The sequence below is a fragment of the Typha latifolia genome, chromosome 12 (genome assembly GCF_019914945.1).
Source record: "Typha latifolia isolate L0001 chromosome 12, TyphaL0001v2, whole genome shotgun sequence".
NCBI classification, from domain to species: domain Eukaryota; kingdom Viridiplantae; phylum Streptophyta; class Magnoliopsida; order Poales; family Typhaceae; genus Typha; species Typha latifolia.
In genome coordinates, this window is record NC_133097.1 from 6,835,607 (window position 1) to 6,859,833 (window position 24,227).

At 35.3% G+C, this 24,227-nt stretch overlaps 1 protein-coding gene across 2 annotated transcripts in view; it reads left to right on the top strand.

The window, feature by feature from the left end:
• The window catches only part of LOC140798625 (E3 ubiquitin-protein ligase UPL6), a 33,289-nt gene that overhangs the window by 4,988 nt on the left and 4,074 nt on the right, over positions 1-24,227 (top strand). For both annotated transcript variants that reach the window (XM_073152554.1, XM_073152556.1), the window contains exons 5-22: positions 1,471-1,582; positions 3,683-3,863; positions 6,816-6,998; positions 7,255-7,437; positions 9,100-9,172; positions 10,610-10,719; positions 10,827-11,131; positions 11,314-11,410; positions 11,627-11,770; positions 13,354-13,440; positions 13,514-13,600; positions 13,846-13,986; positions 14,104-14,229; positions 15,984-16,082; positions 18,073-18,140; positions 21,977-22,043; positions 23,326-23,496; positions 23,576-23,665. In XM_073152554.1, coding sequence (XP_073008655.1) covers positions 1,471-1,582; positions 3,683-3,863; positions 6,816-6,998; positions 7,255-7,437; positions 9,100-9,172; positions 10,610-10,719; positions 10,827-11,131; positions 11,314-11,410; positions 11,627-11,770; positions 13,354-13,440; positions 13,514-13,600; positions 13,846-13,986; positions 14,104-14,229; positions 15,984-16,082; positions 18,073-18,140; positions 21,977-22,043; positions 23,326-23,496; positions 23,576-23,665 — 2,324 coding nt within the window. The remainder of the gene's footprint in view (positions 1-1,470; positions 1,583-3,682; positions 3,864-6,815; positions 6,999-7,254; positions 7,438-9,099; positions 9,173-10,609; positions 10,720-10,826; positions 11,132-11,313; positions 11,411-11,626; positions 11,771-13,353; positions 13,441-13,513; positions 13,601-13,845; positions 13,987-14,103; positions 14,230-15,983; positions 16,083-18,072; positions 18,141-21,976; positions 22,044-23,325; positions 23,497-23,575; positions 23,666-24,227) is intronic.

A 24,227-nucleotide genomic window follows, 5' to 3' on the forward strand; every position in this document is an offset into this window, starting at 1 on the left:
CCAACAATTGATCCTACCTCCTTCCATAGCCATAAGCATCCTATTTTTACAAATCTCGAACTTAGTTTCTTGAATGCAAACAAAATCCAGACCTTTTTGAATAATTTATCCTTTGACTCTTTTCCTCTTTTCAAGTAATCTCATACCCCTTATATTTTTGAAAATATCCTTCATACTGCACCGTCTGAATCTCCTCTGTCTCTTTGATTTTACTCAGAGAGTCTACATGCTTTCCTATCCTTTCCCTCTCAAGGGCTCTTAAAATATTCAAGTTCTCTTCCTTTTTTCTTGGGTATTACCTAGATTAATGCCACAAGTATGAGCAATTGAATATAATTTATCATTGGAAAATTTTGAAAACACATAGACAGTGTAAAAAAGGATCTTTACCCGGTAGGGTTTTCTTCTTCCCAACAATTTCTAAAGCTTTGGATTTACCCATTTTTTCTATTTGCTGTGAATTGATTTCTGCTTGGCAGTTGTGGTGATTTACTGAGCTTTGTTTGGCCAAGAGAGCATTCTTCTCTATTGTCTGGCCAAGAGAGCACTTCGCAGCACAATGACCAAACTTGTTATACTTGTAACACAAGATGCTATTATGGCATGATGCTGCCCAGTGGCTTTGCTCACCACACCGGAAACACTCTGATTGTCTTTTCTTCGCCGTACCGAAATCGTTGGATGATTCTTGAACCCTACGGTTTAATCTTAAGGGCACTCCTACCAATACATCTCGGTATAATGATTTACTAGCCCCCTTCTCTTCATTTCTTGGTCCACTCTCTCGCGTTAGATGTGCATACGTAAGAAAGCTTTCCCCGTCATTTTCTCCGCTTGGAGTGAGAATAACCGATTGATTTTTGAAATGTCACTTCGATCTCGCCCGCCTGATCCTCCACCCACAGATCTCAACCTCGCTCCATCATTGCTCGAGAGATCATCATGGGCCTGGCCTTTTGCTTTCGAATGTACTAGGGTTTCGAGAGGAGTTAGGGTTTCCCTAGTTTCGCTAGTGCCCATCAAGAAATTTCCTCTTTTCTATTTTATTAATTCTAAACTGTCTGATTTAAATGTTATGTTTAACAATTATGATCTATCAATTCTTATCTTAATTTACATTCATATAACTTCGACAATGCTTAGATCGATGGAATTCAAATGTTTCATATCCCAACTAGAATAAAATGTGAACGGAAGCAAGAACATGGAGTTAAGCTCTCTTGTACTTTTCTGGAATTTCTTTTTATTCTTTTTCTTTTCTTTTCTTTTTGCAATCCATATTCAGCAAAGAAGAAAAACATCTGTAAGTAGTTATGCCCCAATAATATGCTATTATGCTGAATAACATAGTTTAGCAGTTCATTGTCTAGTATTTAGTTTTTTCTTGATATTTCATCGTAAATCATGTCCAGTGTTGACGTGTTCTTTTGCAGCTAATAGAATTTGCTGATATAGTATATTCGTTTGCAGGTGATATTGTAAACCTCTTTGCTGGCATTGATTATTCAGAAAATAAATTTCTTGTGGAGCATAGGGTAAAAAAACTTGCATATATTTGCCTGCATGCCGTCTACCGTAGCAGGTAATGTGATGTTTGATGGATTTTCATACTATATTAATATGAGTATATGACTATCGGCTGTTCCTTAAAATTTGAATTTGTCTTACCTGAAAATTCATGATTGTCCTCTTCTTCTTATTGCATTAAGCATCTATATGCCATTTTTATTGGCCATCCTTAAAATATGATTTTGGCCTACTTGAAAATCATGGTATTGGAAGATGGTGTTGGCGTACGCCTTGGCGGGGCAGTCCATGGATCAACCCGGATAGTTCTTATGTGGCCCGGCAAATCGGTTGGTCTGTGTTAGGGGGGTTTTAGTCGCCCCCTCTCCTCCACATCTCTCTTATTCGCTGACATCTCCAATGGTGGCATCGCTGGCCCCCTCCTCTCCCCATATTCCCTTCCTCTGTCAACGTCCAATATGCAAAATGGACTGCTATTATGGCTTGGCTTGAAGTGGTCGACCAATCACCACTTTCTTAATCTAAAAGCAAATAAGAGAGTGAGGAGAGAGATGGAGATAAGAGACTGTAGAGAGGTCTTGAGGCTTTTACCAGTCACACATCTCTGGCGAGGTATTGGTAATTTTTTGGGGTGGGACTAGGACTGGGGAAGGGGAAGGGGAAGGAGAATGAGAATGCGAAAGGGTGATATTGAATGATTAATGGCAGAGTAGAAGACTTCCTTTCTTTGTCTATTGAAATGATATATCTATTACTTTCATGTCTTGTCAATGTTCTTTTCTTCTTTCTCCGTCTCTTATCTCTTCTCTCTCCCAAAAAAATACATATTTTTTTTATCACAAAAGAGCTCCTTTTTCACTATGGCTAAGAAAAAAAAATCTGGAAAAAAATATTCTTACACACAGGTGGAAAATTTAAATTTTTTTATTTAATATAATTTACTGATATGTTTAATGTGTTTAAAATGTCTGACGTGTGTTTATATTTTATAATTTGATAATAATATTTTGGTACTATTTGTATGATATATATTCAATTTTCCTAAAAATATAAATATTTAACTTTTTCATGTCACATCAAAGTAATTATTATACTCCCATTTCAAATCATCTCTCATATGTCTTCACCATCCAAAAAAATGAAAAGTTTACTAAGTTTGTAGTAAGTTATAGAGTGGCTGCCGGTTGTGAGCTTTTAAGCTTGTAAGAACTTTTAAGTCCGCAATAACTTACTCTTTTTTAATAAAGTTTGCAGTACTAAGAACTTCTTAAAAGTATAAAAAGAATAATGTAGCCTTACATGCAGGCTTATAACCAAAAAAAGAAAAGAATATCCTTATGTTATAATTTAAAAGGCTTTGAAGTTTACTTATATTTAGAACCTTTTGAAAATAGTACCATTTAATGGATTGTAACTCTATATCTCTAGAAATTCTTAACTCTTGACATCCATTTCATATTTTGTTGTCATGTTTGACTTCAATATTTCTCTTTCCTGCTTTTCTTTTTAATAGTTTCTCTCCATTTGTAAAGATTTGAAGGAATTAGATATAGATGTAGTTCTGGAAGATGCATTAAATTTAGACTAATACTTTCTTGCATCACGGAAGAATCATATAATGTGACGACAAGTTATGGTTTAATCGAGACTCGAGAGTGACTTATTCATAGGCTTTTTCGGAGGGACTGGAGCTAGTCAGCTAGCAATCCTCAGCTACTCTGAGAATTTGGAGTTGTTGGAGGTCCTCATCACCTAACACATATCTACCAGAGAATAACGGAACCTGAAAGGTGCATTAGGAATTTAGGATTGTCAGGCTATGATGCCGTCTCTTGTTGTGCTCTTGTGTTCATAATTTCTTTGCTTGCATACATATGTTTCTGCTCAAGTAAAGGTTCCAGTTGAATGATATTGTTAGTTGTGGTGCGCAGGTATGTTACACCTGGTATGAAACTTTCCTATTCTGTCAACATGACAACCACTGATACCCACTGATTCACTGTGATTTTTCAAAAAACTTTCCTGTCCCTGTGTTTCATTGCACTGATTTCTTATACTTAACTTCTTTTTGCTGATGCACATTATTTGGTTATCTGTAAGTTACAGTAATATAGTATGGCAGTATGATTCTTTTTTCTTTGCGTTCTTTGTGTAGGAATTTATGGAAGAATCAACTTTTGATGCCATCCAAGCACTCTACTATGCCTGCAATTGTGTTACTAGAGACAGTGGTCTGCTTAATAAACCCTGAACTTCCATGGGTGTGCAATGTTGTTGGTTATCTCCAGCAGAAAGAAGTTTTTTCTTTGTTACGTGGCATAATTCTTACTGGGGTGGTAAGTGGTTAAATAAAGGCTGCGCTCCAGTTTGCCAAATTTTTAATTAGCTGTAAAATTAGTTATCCATTGTGAACTTAGGTTTTGAGGATTATAAATTACCTTGTGGTTGTCCAATATTAACCATAACACACTTTTGATGGGAGGTTATTATTACTGAAGAAACAGATATAAAGGGCACTAATATTATGTTGAAAATACTTTATTCTGGCACTCATTCTAGTTAGTTCAGTTGGTTTGCATATCCTTTATGGATTCATATATCCTTTCAATTCACATGAACTTTGGATGATTGAGATCGTTGCCATTGTTAACATCTTGGCTTATGTTGTGATACTTCTTCTTTGCCTCAATTAATGAGCCATACTTAAGATCATGAAGTGATATGACTAATGTGAGAGTTGTTGATTAATATCTTTATTATAATTGGGTCACAAGATTGCGTCAAGTTTTAAAATGCGAATGTAAAAGTCTATCTTTCAAATAGGTAGATCTAAGACTAACTATATATAATATCAAATGATATTTTACTAAATGAAAAGTGATAGGACACAACGATGGCTATGCCAAAGGCATGTGCCGCTGCGTGCTACCATTGTCGTGGCACGTGCTAGTTAGGGTCAGCACGCCCTCGGCACACTCCTACATGCTAATGGCATGCATTTAACATTTTTAATAAACAATCTTTAATATTTAAAGATTCTTTTGGATGTTTGACATTGTTAATTTTTGAATTTTGGTTTGAATATATGTATTAAAATCTACATTATATTTGAATATATGTATTAAAATCTACATTTTAGTCATTTATCTTTAGATTATTTTTGTAAATAACTTAATTTATTAAAGATATAGTAGTAGTCAACTATTAATGTTATTCAACACATAATATGATTGAATACATTCATTAAAACTTATATTAATGATTGAACACTCTATAATATAATTGAAACACATAATATTAATTAATAATTAAAACTAATATCTAGTTGAACGTAGAATGATGATGATGATCAAAGAATTCATTTGTTGGCACAAGAACAATATGGAAATGTTGCTTTAGATATTGTTGATAATCTTCAATCATATATTGATGATGACTTCAAAATTTCAAATCTCAAGATCGGAATCGGCCGTCTGAAAAAATGATATGTATCAACCGTATCGGCGGTATTAGTTGTCCGTATTGGCTTGTATTTTATTTTAAAATACAGAAAAATAATAAAAATTTTAGAAACAAATAATAAAATTTTTTAGAAAAAAAGATATAAATATAAAGTATACATATATGAAGTCTAAAAAATAAAAATAAAAATACAAAGAAAAATATTGTTTTCTACCACTCATGCACTCTCCTTTTCCCCTCATACAAATAATTTTTCTTTCTAACTCTCCCCACTAACTCTCCTCCACCAACTCCCTTTCCTATTAACTCTTCCACTAACTCTTCCACTAGCTCTCTCTTCTGTTAACTCTCCTACTAACTCTCTCCCATCTTCTCATTATCTCTATTACCACTCCCCCTCTCCAGAATACCTTTGATCCCAACCTCTCCCTCTTTCTCTCCCACTTCCTCTCCTCCCCCTCTCTCCCATGCACTCATCTTCCCCCCCCACTCACTCTCTCTCATTCTCCTAAGTGATGCCTCTCCGACGTAGTTTCGGCCTTTATCAATGTCCGACGAACTTCTACAACGTAGCTTCATTAACCTTCGATGAACTCTTTCGACGTAGATTTGGCTCTGTCAACCTCTCTCCTCACTCTTTTCTCTCTCTCTCTTTTCTTTCTTAACTGTCTTCCCTCTCTTTCTCCCTTTTTCTTAGTTGATCCGGTCAATACCCTATCGAAATTAGTTTCGGGGTGAGATCAGAATTGGCCGAAATTGGCCGAAACTTTATTTGTCGACACAAGAATAACACTAAAGTTGTTTGATGATGATTGATAAACAAAAAAAATAGGCTCTATACCAGCACGTAGCCGTGTCGGTTGGCATGGCTTGACACGGGGGTGTGCCATTGGCACACCCCGTGCCAGGTGTCGGCCACCACCGGCACGACCATCCTTAGTAGGGCATCTAATTATTGGAAGAATTATCCTTGATGGGCAAGAATACGTAAGTGGAGTGCTTTAGTTATTTTGGATCAGCAATTCAACAATAACTGGGGATTGATGGGACACATAGATTTTGACCTGGATGGCTAGAATATAAGTGACTCTAAGATGTTCTGTGATCATCACTTATTCTGTAGGCTACATGGCTTAGAATGTTTGGCAACAGGAAACTAAGTTGAGTACAATTAGGATGAGAATGTTGCTATGGTAGGTAAAGTTACTAGAGAAAATATATTAAAAAACGATTGTACCAGAAACCATAAAGATTGGTATCCAATTATCCGTAGAGAATAACTTATGTGAGGTGTTCTGTGATCATCATGTACTGTTTAGGTTAGATGGCTTAGAATGTTAGGCAACAGGAAACAAAGTTGAGTACAATTAGGATGAGAATGTTGCTATGGTGAGTAGAGTTATTAGAGAAAATATATTAAGAAATGATCGTTCCAGAAACAATAAAGATTGGTATCCAACTATCCATAGAGAATAACTTATGTGAGATGTTATAAAATTTTAGATATATCTGATGGGAAACATGAACTGCTACAGGTGAGTGATTTTTTTTCTTTTTCCAAATCTTCTGACGGATAGGTAGAATGGAAAGGAAGTGGTAAGAAAAGATAGAATAACAATACAAGAGACAAGATGGTGTTTATGCATAATCTTTTCCATTAATCTGTCAGTTTTCCCTCATTGTGTTTATAAAATTTTATGTAATGGCTAAATATAATTTTCAATTATGAGACATTTACTAGTTTTCTGTAATTTGAGATGATGCCAAAAACTTTGAAAGTTCTCGCCTCTCATTTGTGTCAATACGCATTGCTTCCTGTGATGCAGAAAAATGTGAAGACCCCAGAGGCTCATGGTAGCTTATCTTCCTTGGAGCATGTTCTAACCCTCATTGCTTCTCATGTTGGTCAGCATCCTTGTTGTTGTTCTACAACGGATCCAAAATGGAGTTTTCCCTCACAACTTCTTTCCATTCCTTTTCTGTGGCATCATCTGACATACTTCAAGGATGTAAGTTTCCTTCTGATTAATTGCAAGATTGCAACATCTATTTGGTTTTTTATGTGAAGATAAACTATTACTGGTGAGTGAATGGTTGGCACTCCCTAACAACTTAAGCTGGATAATGAATTGATAAAAGAAACTGTTTGTCTTCTCTGTTTTTACATTGACTGGTTTGGTAATTATTTGACTGGATGAGTACCTAGTTTTAGAATGTCTGTCACGATGACTGTTTGTTTCACTCGGATGTGATTTACTGGTACAGGTCTTTTCAGCAAAGGGGCTTGGAAAGCTGTATATTAAGCAGATGGCTTTATGCTTGCCCAGTTGTGCTAGTGTTCTTCCGAATGATATTTCACCTGAATATCCAGGTTATGCCTGCCTGCTTGGGAATTTACTTGAAGCTGCCACTTTTGTTTTGTCTGAACCAAAATTTGCTTCTGACACAGTAAGCATCTCCCTGGTTTTCTGCAATGTTGACAGTTTCATGTGAGAAAATTTTGAGTTGTTTATTCCTGATTTATCGGTTCTTGACACTCCTCTTTATAAAAGCTTATTACTGGATGAAAAATCATTTTCATGTCTCATCGAGGGAAAAAATTGTTCGTCATGCGGTTGCATCAAATAGATAATGGTAGATCCTACTGTTATGGCATCGTTGGTTGTTGGCGTGTGATATGTGATTTGGTATTGGTGTTTCACAAGATTGACTTTTGTAGTCCACAATAGATGCCCAAATAATGTTACAAGAACTTGCACTTAAAAGGCTAGTATAATAGACATTTAAAGTTGGGCGATGTTGGTCATCTTGGCACTCTAGCCGTTAATCACAACTAATAGGCAAGAGTTGCCATTCAACTTTGTGACGTCATTATCGCAAGCCTAGTTAAATATTTGACAAGTTTATCATGACTTTGTTTTTGAAGTCCTAGGGTATTTCTTGGATACTTTTGAACGTCGTTTATTTTAGGAATAATGTTAATTCTAGGATATGTATTCCTTTTTGTTATTTTCAAAATGAAGTTTTTATTTCAGAAATAATTATTCTTATATTTACTTGTATTCTGAAATAAGGATATAATAATTATCTTTGATATGATATAAAGTGAAAGAAAATATGGGTAAAAATATTTTGTTTTTATGAAATTAAATGAATGTCTATTGACTTGAATTAAAGTAGATTGATGGAATAGATATTAAGTGTAAATTAGTAATTAAGTTGGTGTGTTATATAAAATATAATTTTGATAAATAATGTTTGTATTTTAGAATGATGATTTTTTTTTTGAATAAATTCTAGAATGAGGTTATTATGATGTTTAGCTATTATTTTAGAATAAAGATCTGTATTCTCGAATAAGAAAATAGTTTTTTTTTAAAGTGAATAGGTGCTTGAAATTTTGCAAAAATAAGAAAATTGGCTTAACTACCTTTGTTCTAATTGAATCAGAATGATTCTAGTGATACATATAGACCTTAGACAGTTTTCTGAGGCATGATGTTATGGATTTCAAGGAGGTTCCTGTTAAATGTCATTTCACAATGGCAACTTGGTCAGTTGTTGATCAGATTGTCTTATTTGCTCTTTTATTTAGTTATAATATCCAATGTAACATTTGGGAAAATTTATTAAAATTATGAATGTTTGACCTGTGTTGATGAATAAATTGGATATGTATGTATCATGTATCATGTATCTTTCTACATTCTTCATTTTTTTCGAACATCAATCTAGCACTTCTGGTATAGTGCTTCATGTTACTGGTCTCTTTCTAGCTCTAGTGCTCTATAGTGCTACACATTGCTGGTTTCTTTAGAGCTCATAACCTTTTGGTATTTAATAGTTTCTTTTAAGAGATAGAACATATCAATTTAATATCTACGAACTACAGTTTTTCTCAAAATTATTTCCAAGGTATGTAATTTTGCTCAATGCCTAATAGTTTGGAATAAAAAATTGTTGCATTTTTGTTCCTTGATATTAATTTGAACTTTGACCACCATTGACAAGGCAATATGCCTTTTAGTTGGTCTTTCAGAATGTTTATGCTGGCAGCTACAGTACATGGTTCACATTAATCCTGCTCATTTGTCCTTCTGTGTTAATCAGGCTGTAGACTTTGTTGCTGTTTCAACATTCTTGTTGGATGCATTGCCAACATTTAAATCACCAGTTACAGAAAGTAAGGGACTTCACTTTGTTATCTAGTTAGCCTCTTTCTCTTTGCTTGGAACTTTTCCAAATCATGAATTTTGTTTTCTTAAATTATAACTTAATTTCTTTCATGGTATCTAGAAATTAATTGTTCTCTCATTCTGACTTCCTCTTCTAATAAGTAGGAATATAATTTAGGGTGTGTTTGGTAGCTAAAAAATGATGTTTAATCAATTAACTGATTTCAATAAAGTGACTCTTCTAAGGAAGAAGTCAAAATGAAGAAATGGAGCTGGTTTTGATAGGTTAGGAAGTCACTTTTTTTATTTATTTTTTACAACAAAACATTAAAAGTAGAGAAATTTCTAGAAATGACTATTTTCTTTTGTCACTTTCTAACAATCAAACACTCTCTAAGAAAGAAGTGGCTTTCTTACCTACCAAAAGCAGCCCCGATTTCTTCATTTGACTTTCTTTTTAAAAGGAGAGTCATTTTATTGAAGTTAGTCATTTTCTAGCTACAAACACACTCTTTAGTTAATTGTCTCAGTATGTGCAAGTATTTGCATTTTACAACAACTAAACTGTTCATCATCTTGTAGGACAATCTGTGTAATTTTGAGACAGGGCAACTAACAAGTGAACAGTAATAAGTTGCTTTTCTCTGAGACTTTTCTCATTCAGTTGCAACAACCTAGTGTGTTTGTATATGACCATAAGCAGTTTGGATGATATTCTATGATCAGAAATTAGGTATGAGTTATCTACTTGATTCTTGTCCCTGGAGAATGATATGATATCTAATTAGTGCTACTCTGATTGGCATTTGATTCATACGATGAGATCACAGGAAGCTGGAAGTAATCCAAGATAGTTGATATTCTTTAACCATTTGGGCCTTGTAAATCTCGATAATTGTTGGTATTCTTGATCACATTTGTTCGCTTTCTCTGTTCATATCTTTTGCATTTTGACTCATGTTGAATGTCCTGGAGCATGTGCTCAGGTGGAAGAAGTTCCGTTAGAATAGATCATCTGGCATGGCCAAGTTCTTTGCAATGTTGTTAAGGCCCATTCAATCAGCTCCAGTCGGACTTAGTTGACTTGATGATATTTTAGGTCAGATCCGGGTTAGCATTAGCCTAAAGTGTACAGTCGTGTGTATGTGCATGTGAATGATATGCATGATTCTCATATATTAATGGTACTTATATATCCTTAGATCACACATTTCTGGGAATATCATGTACTAGGAGTTTCTTGTCAATTGGACTGATTTTCTTTGCATAAACCATTTGTCCTAACACTTCCACATAACTATGCAGATTCCTCATAATTGCTACTCATGGTTATTGTTACTGCAATAAGACCCTCAATGTTTTTTTGCCTGTTATATCAGTTCAGTTTCATGTCAATCCTCATTAGTGCCTCTAACATGCTTCATAACATCTATGGATGAGTTCAGGACAAGTTGAGGATGATGTAATGATGGATGAAGAAGTTAAAGAAACTCTAAGTATTGACTTAGAAAGGCAGATATCTGTTGCAATAGATTCACGCCTCCTTCAACATTTAGTATGTCCTTCCTGATCCTCTCTTTCTTAGAATAGTAATAAAGAAGCTATTCTTAACATGAGTTTACTGGGTAATATAATGTGTGTGTGTGGATTACACCCTGACAGGTAAATGCTCTGTTTAGAGATACACTACACACTGGTTATACCAATAGGGATGGGCCATCTGATGAAGAAGTGGAAGCTGTAGGATATATTTGTGCTTTCCTTCATGTTACATTCAGTACATTGCCTCTGGAACGTGTCATTACTGGACTAGCTTACCGAACTGAGATTGTTCCTGCACTGTGGAATTTTATTAAAGAATGTAATGAGAGTCAAAGATGGCCATTCTTTTCCAAGCTCATGGCACATATACCTGGTGATGCTCCAGGATGGCTGTTGCCTCTCGCTGTTTTTTGTCCTGTATACAAGTAAGTCTGTTGGATCTCTCTTGCTGCATACTGTAATACTTGTACTCTTCTTTAACTTTTACTTATCTCGCCTGCTTATGTTTTTCTCCTCTCCTGTAAGTGAAGGAAAAGAACACTTCCTTTTTACTCAAATAAGCATCTGCTTATCTTCTATCTAGTATATGATTTTCCATTTCTATCAGGCATATGTTGACGATCACTGATAATGAAGAGTTCTATGAGCAGGAGAAACCACTTTCACTCAAAGATATTAGGTCTTTGATTATCATTCTAAAACAGGTACCTCCTTTTCCACCAATTTGATTTGGAACTTTTGATATGTTTGTATGACTAATTCAATACCATAACTAAAATGTGAAGTTCCATGCTATTGTATATGGTGAAGTTCTGTGCTATTGTATATGGTGCATATCAAAAGTTCCTTTTTGAGGTTCTTCTTTAAGTCATAGCTTTTGAGTACATTTCTTTGATTTTTATTCATTAAATGAACTGCAGGCCCTATGGCAACTTCTCTGGACAATTCCTGCACATCTCCCTGCAACTCAGAAAGTATTGACCAATGCTTCAGGCCTTACAAAACTTTCTGTGGAGAACATCAAAAGCAGAGCCAGGCAGCTGATATCTGATCTTCTGACCAAGGTAGTTAAACATATTTTCTGATTTTTTGACATGTTCTATATTTAATTGGTCCCATTGAACTTTGTAATTCAGAATTCAACAAATATCTTCTGTTTACTGTCTTTAGTATCATCAACGTGTGATCACATATTTGGGATAATATTACAAACCCATTTTCTGTAATGTATATTAATGAAGTCAAAGTGTCTAATTTGTAATTATCTTTCAAGTGTCAGAAGTGCTAATGAAATTTTGAGCAAACTGTGCTCTCTGTCTTGGCAGCGTAAAATTGGATTAGGGTTTTTCTGACAAAGAGTATATTAAGTTATTAACATGAAAATAGCATTATTTTGTCTAATGGTGAGCTCCGACTAATAATCTTAGGCTCAGAAACACTGGCAATTGTAAGTTAAAGGAAACATAGATGGAAGTTTTAGGGTTGCAAGTGATTTCTCCAAGAGTTGCGGAGACCATCTTTTAAGCATATAGAGGTAATACCTTTTGAGAAGTTTTTGTCTTTTTGGGAATTTGAGAAGACGAGAAGATATATTTGGTTAGTACAGTTTTACCTCTTTTCAGTTGACTGGTAAAGTGAAATGTTAAGATATTACTGAATATGCTACCTATATATTTTTGTTACTGATTCATATTTAAACTTTAAAGTAGACTTTTATGGAGCTTTAATTTCTGACATTTTATTTAACAGTCTTAGGTTTCAACTTTGGAGTACTTGATGCCTTTCTATACTCTCTGTAGTGGAACACAATCAACTTATTGGTATAATACATTTTCAATCAAAATTTGTCATCAGTTGTTCTGATGGGAGGATAATTTACTTGAATTTTCACAAGTGTAGTGTACCTTTGGCATAAAATGTTAAATGTTGCCATGGACAAGAATTTAAGCAAATCTGGCTGGGCAACTTAATAACTGGTCATCAATAAACTCTCTCTATGTTCTCCTTGCCTGAGCTGCAATATTAGTATAATTGATGTTATTCTCGGGCCATCTATTGTTTCGATTCTTACCTGAGAATTGCGCATCCAAGCCAAAGTCACTGTCACTATTTTAACCTTCATAATGCTATGTATAACTGTAATTGAGGACTAGAATTGCTTGATATCAGAATGTAATAACATGATGCATCTTTGCATCTAAATTCCTAATCAGATTAAATAACATGCTGTTTGCTATAATCATGATTGGAATAATTATAGACCATCTAATTTCTCATAAAACACAGCATCGACTTTCCCCTCCTGCTTGCTTGCAACAAGTTGAACTTTAACATTTTATTAGTACCTATATTATGCTTATGTATGTACAATTGTTTTATGTAAAGCTTCATTACAATACCATGTTAAGCTCCATAATGGTAGTGTAACTACGACATAGGTTCATCACCAATTTAGATGGAACATAAAGAAATGATTAGATAACTTTTGTTAGTGTCCTTGTCTCTCAAAATGCTTTAATTTTCCTTGCTGATGAAGAATACAACGAGTAGGAATGTTTCTTCTTCTGTTTACTCAGGAAAGGTGGGTATTACATTAGTTTAAATAATATTTACTTTGCCTTTGCTAATTATACATATTCTGTTGCAGTTGCAAGACTGGAATAACAGAAGGTCATTTACATCACCTAGTGATTTCCATATTCAAGAAGCAACAAGTGAAAATTTTGTCTCACAGGTAGAGGGTTTTGATGTTGTTTTCCGTGGTCCTCATTCTATAAGGTTCTAAAGTAATTTCTTGCTTTTTACAGGCAATACTTGTAAATACTCGGGCAAATGAACTATTGAAACTCGCTCCTTTTTTGGTTCCTTTCACTATTAGAGTCAGAATATTCACAGTACGTATATCACATGTTTCTGATTGAAACCATAATTCTGGATTTAATTTGTTGATTTTATAGTTCTTTAAATGATATATTGTGAGAACATGATGGTAGATGATATCTAGTAGAAAATAAGCAGTCAACATTCTGTAGAAAAACAGAATGAGATGGTATCTAACTATTTATGACTTCTGGTTATTGGAGACTAAATTGTCAGCCTTCCCTTTTTATCTTAAATATTTTATTCTTCCATGAATCAGTCACAGTTAGCAGCTTCCAGACAAAGAAGTGGATCTCATCCTGCTTTAACAAGACATCGTTTCAAAATAAGAAGAGATCGTATTCTAGAAGATGCTTTTAATCAGCTGAGTGTTTTGTCAGAGGAAGATCTTCGAGGATCGGTATAATTGTGCCCCTTTTATTGTTAGCTTAGCATGTTAGTTTTATGTCTTGAGAAGGTAATATTTATCAAATTTGCTTTGATTTCAACTCTCATCACTATATTTCAATTCCTGTAGATTCGGGTATCTTTTGTCAATGAACTTGGAGTAGAGGAGGCTGGGATTGATGGTGGCGGGATTTTCAAAGATTTTATGGAGAACATTACGCAAGCTGCTTTTGATATACAGTATGGGCTTTTTAAGGTTGTATTCAGGGTTGTGGCTTTGTTAGAAAATAAATGTCCTTGGTTGGCTTTATTTACTTGATTGATTTGGTGATAGTTCCTTAAACAAAGTAAATTTAGATATTTTCTTGCATGATTGGTTTGCGCTTATCAAACTAGAGTTGAGAATCTAATGTCAAAAGGAGTGCTTTTTTGCTATGTAAAGCTCATTTGATGTCTAGTTACATTTGAAACCTTATATTGTACATATAGTATTTTTATAAACAATTTCTTTGTACTAGTTACTTCTAAATGCTCCTTAGGTCGATCGTTTTCCCCTCAAAATTAGAACTTCCAGAAGTAGCTGTCTTCCAGCTTTCTAGAATTTAGTTTTCTTTTTCTTGTTTCTTTGTCACCTTTTCTTCGACTTCTGATGATTTTACTATCCAAACCACATTCTGGTGGACTGTAGTATACAAGGAGTACCTAGACTAAAATCTTGTTATTTTTGTTATATCCATATTTCTGATATGTCTGGCACACTATTAAATCATGAAATTGGTTTACACTGATGCATGAGTTTATGAAATCAGCTGAGTTTGGTAAGGTCATGCTGTAAAGACTTGAGACTTCATGCTCCTTTAAAAATTGTATCCAAATAATTATTCCAACATTGGCCTGATATAAGCTGCCAAATCCATATCTTATCTCTTGCTTCTCCACTCCGTGAGATCTTCTCCATTTTAGGGTTTCGAAGGGAGATGGGTGTCGGTGCCGGCAAAAGCCAACTTCTCACGTTCTTCCTCCACCTAGGGCTGCAAAAATTGCATATCTCTCTAAACTACTGATTTGGGGGGTGCTGCCAAGACCCGCCCCCGTGCCATGTGTCAGCTCCCTGCTGGCACGGCAATCCTACACGTGCTGCCTGGCTTATCTTGTGATAGCAAATTGCTGGCACAAGAAGCTTCTACTTACCACAATATGGGTATAACATAATTTGCTTCTAACAGTTGCCAATGGAAGTCCTTGTTGTCAGAGAGAAGAGATTGAGGGAGAGGTTTGCCACTGCCTCTCTCTGGCAATCAAAGGGAAGGGATCGGGTTCCCACCCTTCACCTTCTCCCAATCACTCTCACAAGACAAAGTTACACCTGTTCTGTTTGTCTTTAAGTTGTCCAAGACGGAATGTAAACCTTAACCCCACTTGTCGCTCCTAGAGTGTCTGCAACAATAGAGACTCCCTTCAAACCTTTCCACCTTCCCTCCTTGATGGCAATAGATATAGTGGATGTTGGGGTTGTTGGTTCTCTCTCTCTGTTCCTGTCTGTCTTTCCCTGTTCTCTATTCTAGTTTCTACCTCTCTTTTCTTTGCCTGTACATGCTGTAACAGTAATAGTCTTCAGTTCTATTGATATCTTTATTCTGTCATTTATCCCATACAAGGGCATCATGGTAATTTTACAGGTCATGTTTCTTTAAGTTGCGCTCCTTTAGTTACTCCTGCATCATTATCTATTCTCAGGCATTTACTTCCCCCTAGTTAGATTGGCTTTGCATACTTGAAATACTTCTATGGTCATTGGTACATCAATAATGTCATTTCTCACTTTAAGTTTCTATATAATTTTAATATCATTGACAATTGCTACAACCAATGAATTTTCTATAATATTAAGTTACCTCATCTGATCAAAATATAATATTCATGGCTTGCACATGGCCTCTTATTGAGAGTGGAAAGCTTTGTTTTTCTCCTTCTCAATTCCTTTCCCCTTTTCCTCTTGTTACTTTGCAGGAAACTACTGATCATCTTCTGTACCCAAACCCTGGATCAGGATTAGTTCACGAACAGCATCTCCAATATTTTCACTTCCTTGGAAGTCTTCTTGGAAAGGTAATTATGCCCTTATACTCTTCTACTGTTGCATTTATTTAAACATTAATTTGATTGTCATAACTGTGTCATGAACCTCTTGGTTGCATCGACTTGCCTTGACAAATACTTACTATTTTTATGCTTTTGCTTGTCTAGTGAATCATATAGGCAACTCTCTCATGCAAAAATATCTCTCGATTCCTTCTACATTTTTCCATCATCCATATTTTTGGTTCACTGGTATTGGAACTCTGTTACAAGTTCTTCTAAAATTAAATTGTTACTGAATGAGTGGCTTCAAATGACTGATATTAAGAGGGTTGCTGATTTCATAAGTTATAATTTGAAAAATTAGGACCTAGAAAGAAACAACTGTAGACAAAACTTCTATATGAAATTGTTTACTTGCTTCATGTACTTATATATGGCAATTTTGTTTGTTTCGATCTGTACGTGCAATAAGATGGACAATCAAATACCATAACATCGTTAGGGAACCTTTCTTTCTAATTATATATGGTGCTATGCATCTGAAGAATAGATTCCTTGATGTCATAGGTTATTAATTGTTTGAGCTTTGTTGTGAAGCGCTAGGACAAGATTTCAGAATTCTACTGTAGATTATAATATGTACCTGAGGCTTGGGTCATTCACTTAAACTTCAATCATTCTGCTGTAGCTTATATTATGTAACGAGACTTACGTCTATTGTTGGGCTACTTATAAATTGTCAATTGAATGGCCATGCTTCATAAGTTCCGTGTGGTAAAGTGTAAACTAGAGCTTGCACATAACCAGAACGTTCACATCTACATCACATAAGTGGACGCATTGATTAGGTTTTGAGCAAAGTTCCAAGTATTGAGATCGGGATTGGAATCGACCGTCTATAAAAATGATACATATCGACGGTATTGGCAGTATCAGCTTAGTTTATACTTTAAAGTACAAAAAATAATAACCAGAACGTTCACATCTACATCACATAAGTGGATGCATTGACTAGGTTTTGAGCAAGGTTTCAAGTATTGAGATTGAGATCGGAATCGACCGTCTATAAAAATGATATGTATCGACGGTATTGACAGTATCGGCCGTTCGTATTAGTTTATATTTTAAAATACAAAAAATAATAAAAAATTTAGAAAAATAATAATAAGATATAAATACAAATTATTCATATATAAAGTCAAAAAAATAAAATAAAAATACGATCTTCTTAATCTCAATCTCTCTCTCTCTCTCTTAGTTTCTACCGCTCATGCACTCTCTCTCTCCCCCTCTCAGAAATAAATTTTTTTCTTAACTCTCTCTCTCATCTCCTCCTTATCTCTACTTTCATTCTCACTTATAAAAAACCTGATTAAACCTCTCCCTCCCCCTCTCCCTCTCCCACGCACTCTCATCTTTCTCTCCTACTCCCGCTCTCTCCTAAGCGATGCTTCACCAACATAGTTCCGGCCTCCGTCAACGTCCGACAAACTCCTCCGATGTAGATTTGACTTCGTCGACCTCTGACGAATTCCTTCGAAGGAGGTTCGGCTCCATTGACCTTAGCTCTGTAATTTTTTCTTTTATTCTCTTGCTCTCTCTGATGAGCTCCCTACGATCTCTTTCTCTCTCTCTCGCTCACTCTCTTCTCACTTTTTTCCCTTTCTTGCTATCCTCCCTCTCTCCTATTCTCTCTTTGATTTGTTTTGGTCAAAACTTGGCCGATCTGGATCGGGTATCCGGCCTATACCCCACCAAAATTAGTCGGGGATCTGGATCGGCTGAAACTGGAACCATAGTTTTGGGACTTTCATAAGTACTAGGTGAGTCCTCAACTGTCGATAAATTCCCCATCAGATGCTTTACATTAGATAATGCTGAAAAGGTATTTATGAATTTTGACAAGCGCTTGCACTTTATTCTGTTTTGAATTTCTATTAAGTTGAATGTTCCTAGTTTATTAGAGTGTGCAATCTGATCTACATGCGACGCATGTTATTGCATTCTACTCTTGTAGGCAATGTATGAAGGAATACTTGTTGATATACCATTCACAACATTTTTCCTCAGCAAATTGAAACAGAAGTAAGATTCCATATGCTTTGGTTTGTGTTGTTATATTTACTTCTTTTTTTCCTTAATGTGCAATTATGTAGTACACAGGGTTCAATATTTGCTCATTTGTGAAGGCCTTCTTTTTTATTTCTCTTTAACTCAATTCTGCTTCTTGTTATGCTATTTACTAATTGAATAAATTCTGCTGAAATTAAATATAGTATAAGAGTGAAAGGGATGGTGAAGACCACCAATCTTTATGGTTGTAGGGTCTTCGAAGTTAATGACTGTGGACTGCATGTTGGAGTCTGTAAATTGATCATCTGTTGAAGCAGGAAATGACACATTTTGGTTCAATTAAATAAAAGATGCAGCCATGCTATGATATCCAAATTGAGTTACCAAGTCCTGGGATTTGAAGAGTATTAATGCTTGTAGCATGACTTGTGCCTTTTAACTGTAATTTCATGGATTTCAATCTGAACTTAAGGAAAAAGGGTGTCAACCAATAAGCTGTAGGACTTTCTTAAGAGTCACACCAATACCTGTTGGGGAGGTAGTCATGTATGAATTTTGTCCCAGCCTTATTCCGTTTTTGCCCGTTTGCTTTCCTTTTACAGTCTCATCTTTGCCTCCGCCTCTCGAGCTGCGGGAACTTATGCTAAAATACCTTGAAGTCCCAACAAGTTTGTTCAAATCTCTGAAATCTACTCATGGGAAGGCCATGATCTACATGGGAAGGGATCACTCGTTCTTCTACTGGGGATAGGTGCATGAACGGTAACTCTAAACGGTACACATCTGCCGTTATATAACATAGAGATAGTAAGGGAAGAACCATAAGCACTGGGCAGTTGAACTTTAAAAGAACTTTATGGATTAGTGAGTGTCTAATTATTATATGAAGCAAACAGTGTAATGATGAATGTGATTCTTAACGAGTATTTTACCTTGATGTAGCAAAAGATTCATGCAAAGCTGAGATTCGAAGATCAATTTCAGCAACTATAGTTATTATTATGAAGTAAGATTTGAACAACCATCTGAGAAAGAACTTTCAAGAATGTTGTCTGCCTTAAGTTTGCTATTAATTTCAATCAATTTCTGTAGACAAGGATCGCCCCCCCCCCACACACACACACAAAAAGTATGTATCGAATGCTATTAGTCGTATCGGACGTTTCAGCCGCCAGTATTGGATTTTGGTATTTGACTATTTTTAATCACGTAAAAATTCTAAAACTTATAAAATACAGAAAATTTCTTAAATTTAATAATTAATAATAGATCAATATAAATAAATTTCATATACAATCTAAAAACTAAAATTGACTACTTTCTCCATCTCTCTCACTCTCTCATAAATAAAGTAATTCCCTCCCACACTACCTACTGCCACGTCTCCCTCCCATCTCTTTTATTTTTTCTTGCAGTCACTCCCTCTCTCTTCCTCGCCTCTGTTACTGTGGCAAAAAGATTGCTGCAGTAATAGAGTCAGAGAGAGAGAGAGGGAGAGGAAGAGAATTGAAGAAAAATAGAGGAGAGGCAAGAGAGAAAGGGAGGGGATGAGTTGGATGAAAAGAGAAGGAAAAAAACAGAGAAAAAACATACTCGAGCTCGCAGAGATTGAGGTAGCCATATCGGTTGAGGTAGCCAAATCTGCATCGGAAGAGCTCTTCGGACGTCTACTGAGGCTGGTTTGCATCAGAGGTCTTGGGTTAAAAAAAGAAAGAGAAAGAGAGAAGAAGCTCTTCGGACGTCTACTTCGCGGGTTAGGATTGGGATCGGCCGATACTAGGATCCATGGGACTGATATGGATTTTGCCTCAAGATGTGAAGTTCTTGCAAAGAAATACATCAAATCAAGAACTCTAATCTTGATCATCTCCCACTTTGGGGCAATAAAAGACAACAAAATCATAACAACTTCAAGAATTAATTTAGTTATTTAGGCACTTTCTGGTGAACCATAGTATGATTTGTTATGCTGTAATTAGGTTCAATTGTGAGTGAAGTTGGCTTCTAATAGATTGCCCAGGAGGACATTTCTCCAGAGACTATTGTGAAGAGGTAGTAGGTGCAGGTTTGGGTTCAAGTAGGAAAAGAAGGGAGGAAAGGGCCACAACTAAGCCTTAGATTGTTAGGATCAGTTCCCCTTCGCGAAAAAAAAAGGCAGAAAGAACAGCACAAAGAGAATGAAGGGATTGGATAAACAGGGCTGCAACCTGGGGCAAACAGAAGGCATACTTCTAATTATATATCATTTATTAACATGCCTATCCTTTTTAAAATAGAAGGGAAGTAGGAGGTTAAAGTGAGCAAGCTTCCTCACCTCTGGAAGGCTCCATGTTGTCACCACTCTGGGCTAGTGAGAAAGAAGAAAGTTTTGATCAAAAAGAAAAAAAAAAGAAGAAATAAACAATTATAGCGTACCAATCATTTCTCAAAAGAAGGAAGAGTTGATAGGAGAGCACATCAAACTATAGCCCTTTGTTTGGGGTTTTGATCATAATGGGCCATGTAAGGGAGAGTATCCCTTGCATATTTGCCTCCGATGAAAGAAGAATCTCATCCTACAGATTGGTAATGCGTAGCGGAGGGCTCGAAGTTATGTTGGGATATTAGGAAATCCGAAATCATTTTTGATTAAATTGGAATTTCAGATTTATTTTGAGTCAGTGTAAGTTCAGACTGTTCCTATTGATTGTATTGAGTAATCAGGTTTTTCATCAATATTTAGTCCATAAAATTGATCCTTTTATTTGTTAGTGCTGACTTAGTTAAACTCGTAAACAATTTGTTAAAGGGCTCATACAAAGTATGAACAATGTGGCTGGCCCTACTTGCCTGATATATTATTCCCTTTAAGTAAAGATCTCCACTACTTATATCTAAGTTCTCTTTCTTTCATGCAACGTGATAGCAGGTGCCATGCCCTCCAGAGAGAGTGATTATCTTCCTTCCCTTTTATTCTTCCTTCTTATCTTTCTACCTTCTCTTGTCCATCTACCTCTCTCTTTTAGCTGCTGAAAACACTCTGATTTCAGATCCACACTTTTGGGAAGATCTGACAAAGTAGTTTGGACTCTTTGGTGCCTGGAGTAGCATCAGATATGAAGGCAACTTTGAGATCTGAACCAAAATAAAACCTATTTGATCATCTAATTCCTTGTACTTGTATTAAATTAAACTTGTCGTGATCTCTTATGAAAAGGTCACTGAGGTGGTGTGAACTGGTTTGATTTTGGACTGATGACACTAGGCCTTGTTTGGTTTGAGATTAAGTCCTAGTCTTATTTCTTAGTAGCCCCCCTAGTGACTGTCTGAGGATAACTTAAAAAGAAATGTGTGCATCATTGCTTGGTATCATTTTATAACTCGGATTTACTTCAATTTGTAACGCAGTTGCTAAATTTTAAACGCAAAATCTTTGGTTAGTGACTGTCTGAGGATAACTTAAAAAGAAATGTGTGCATCATTGCTCGGTTATCATTTTATTCTTCCTATTGAATCTGAGTTGGGTTTACTTCAATTTGTAACGCAATTTGCTGAATTTTAAACGCAAAATCTTTGGTTGCATTCATATCGCATTTAGTTTCATTAGTAGCTCTGCACAGGTAAATGTTTCTATCTCTGAAATGCAGGCCTATCAGTAATATGTTCATTTAGAGTAATCTGTTAGGTTATCCTACATCAGAAGTCTGATGATAGATCTGATTTATTCTGTTCTCTAGCACAGCTTAGGTAAATGAGGCTAACATGTTCTTTATTCCTTTTCTAGTGGTTATTTTAGTATTATCTCAGTTGCATATATTTTCTTTTTCTAATTATTCCTTTAGAACTAATATTTGACTTGTGTCAACTAGGCACAACTATCTAAATGACTTGCCTTCACTAGATCCAGAATTGTACCGGCATCTGCTATTTTTAAAGGTTAGAGTTTTATTTTCAATCCAGCATTCGTCTTTTTGTAATAAGAATACATTGCTCTTCCCCGTCATTTTCACAACTTCATCTTTATTATATTCATGCTGCATACACAAATAAGTACATGTTTTGTGTGTGTGTGTGTGTGAGAATATACTAAGGCAGCTTTTTATTTGCTTGGTATTCTCATGGATGCCGTGCTGACACTAGGTTAGCATGTGGCATGAGGTTTGCCAGCGGCCCATCACTATTACGAAGTCAATAGTGACAACAACCTGGCTCTAAGATCGAGTCATTGTCATCCTTCTGCTTCAATGAGCTAAGCTATTGCTTCAAGTTCACTTCAATGATAGTGTAAAAGATTAATCAGTGTAAAATGCACGTTGCATCTCGGTTGACTAGCCCAATGCTTCTTCCACCAGCCCTATGATCCTATTAATTAAATCTCATGTATACAAGGTTTAGTCATAATTAACAATCAAGTTCATAATTCTTTTCATCACTCTTGAGAAAATGATTCTACAATAAAAGAATAGTATTGTAAGAAGTAATATGAGAACAGCACAACTCTATTCGAAGAAATAGATAGATATGGGATTCTGTTTGAACTCCAAATGCTTGAATAGTTGAATCTCTCATAAGATAAATATATTTTTGAATTTTATCTTTTTCTTTTCTCGGTTGTGTGGATTTAAGGCCACTTTATCTTTCCCTCTATCTCTCAGAAGAAACTGGTAATAAAAGATGTTTCTTGCTGATCTGTTAAAGTTATCTAGAAAAGTAAAACAAACTTACTGGGATGAGGTTTTAATAGAATGCACTCATATTGAAAAAGCAGATGGAAAAATGAAGAGAAAGTTTGTAGAACATGCCATTGACCATTGAAGTTCAGATCTTGTGAAAGATTTATTGTTTGATAGAAATGGTTGGTTTAAAACTTTACTTAAATTTACTACTAGGATTGTATAGACAGAACTGCAAACTTTAACTTGTGTGGTGAGTGCTTAATGGTATCCTTCAACAGCCAATCCCAATTACAGATAAAGGAGGAGGGTTGCATTAGGCATCTTTACAGCCCTGCATACAAAGTACATCCTAAAAGAATGGTCATGTACCAATATGTTGAGTGAATCAATATAGCTTTTCATTATTTCATCGGTTTCTTGGCTGAGAAATTGAAAGGCATTTTGAAAAAATTTCACGTATAATACTGTAATGTTAGCTTGAAAATCATATCCTTTTTACTTTTAACTGTTCTCTCAGCTGACCCTATTGACTGCATCTGCAGCGTTATCAAGGTGATATTTCCGAATTAGAACTTTACTTTGTTATCATAAACAACGAATATGGGGAACAAACAGAAGAGGAGCTAGTCCCTGGTGGGAAAGATATACGTGTTACCAATGATAATGTTATTCCCTTTATCCATCTTGTTGCTAACCACCGTCTAAACTATCAGGTAAATCAATCCCTTAACTTTGTTTCTCTTTTTTCCTTAATGATTATATGTGGAGATTTACTATTTGTTTGATATACAGATTCGCCATCAAAGTTTACATTTTCTTCGAGGATTTCAACAGCTTATACAGAAAGAATGGATTGATATGTTCAATGAACATGAAATTCAGGTGACTTTAATTATTATATTTTGTAGAGATGTCTAGTGCAATCTATCAATTCTCTCTTCAGCACTTAAGGGTCTGAAATGTATTCCTTTAGAGATTTTTGTTTAATGCTGCTTTTCAATGAATACAATGAAGATGTCTATTAAATGCTGATTATTGTGCCTTCAATTAGTGCAACATCGTGAACTTTTGACATTTTTTACAACATAGATCTGCAGATGGATAACCCCCACGCAATTAGTATTTTGAAAAATTAAGGTGCGTGATGTCGAAGTACTTAGGAAAATCCAAATTAAGAAGGGAAATTAGTCAAATTACACTCTACTCTTTTGTGGTTTGGCTCAATTGCATAAAACCCTCACGTACTTTAAACTTAAGCACTTAACCCTATGTGGTCTAAACTTTTCAATGAAACTTTGAATATGCTGGATAAGTGGAGGAAGTGTTTTATGTAAGAATAAACGGTATATATGGAGTGGTTAATTTTTCATGAAATAGAAATAACGTCATGCTTTATTACTGTTGTTGTGACATGCTTTGTAAATGCATATAGCTGATATTAGTA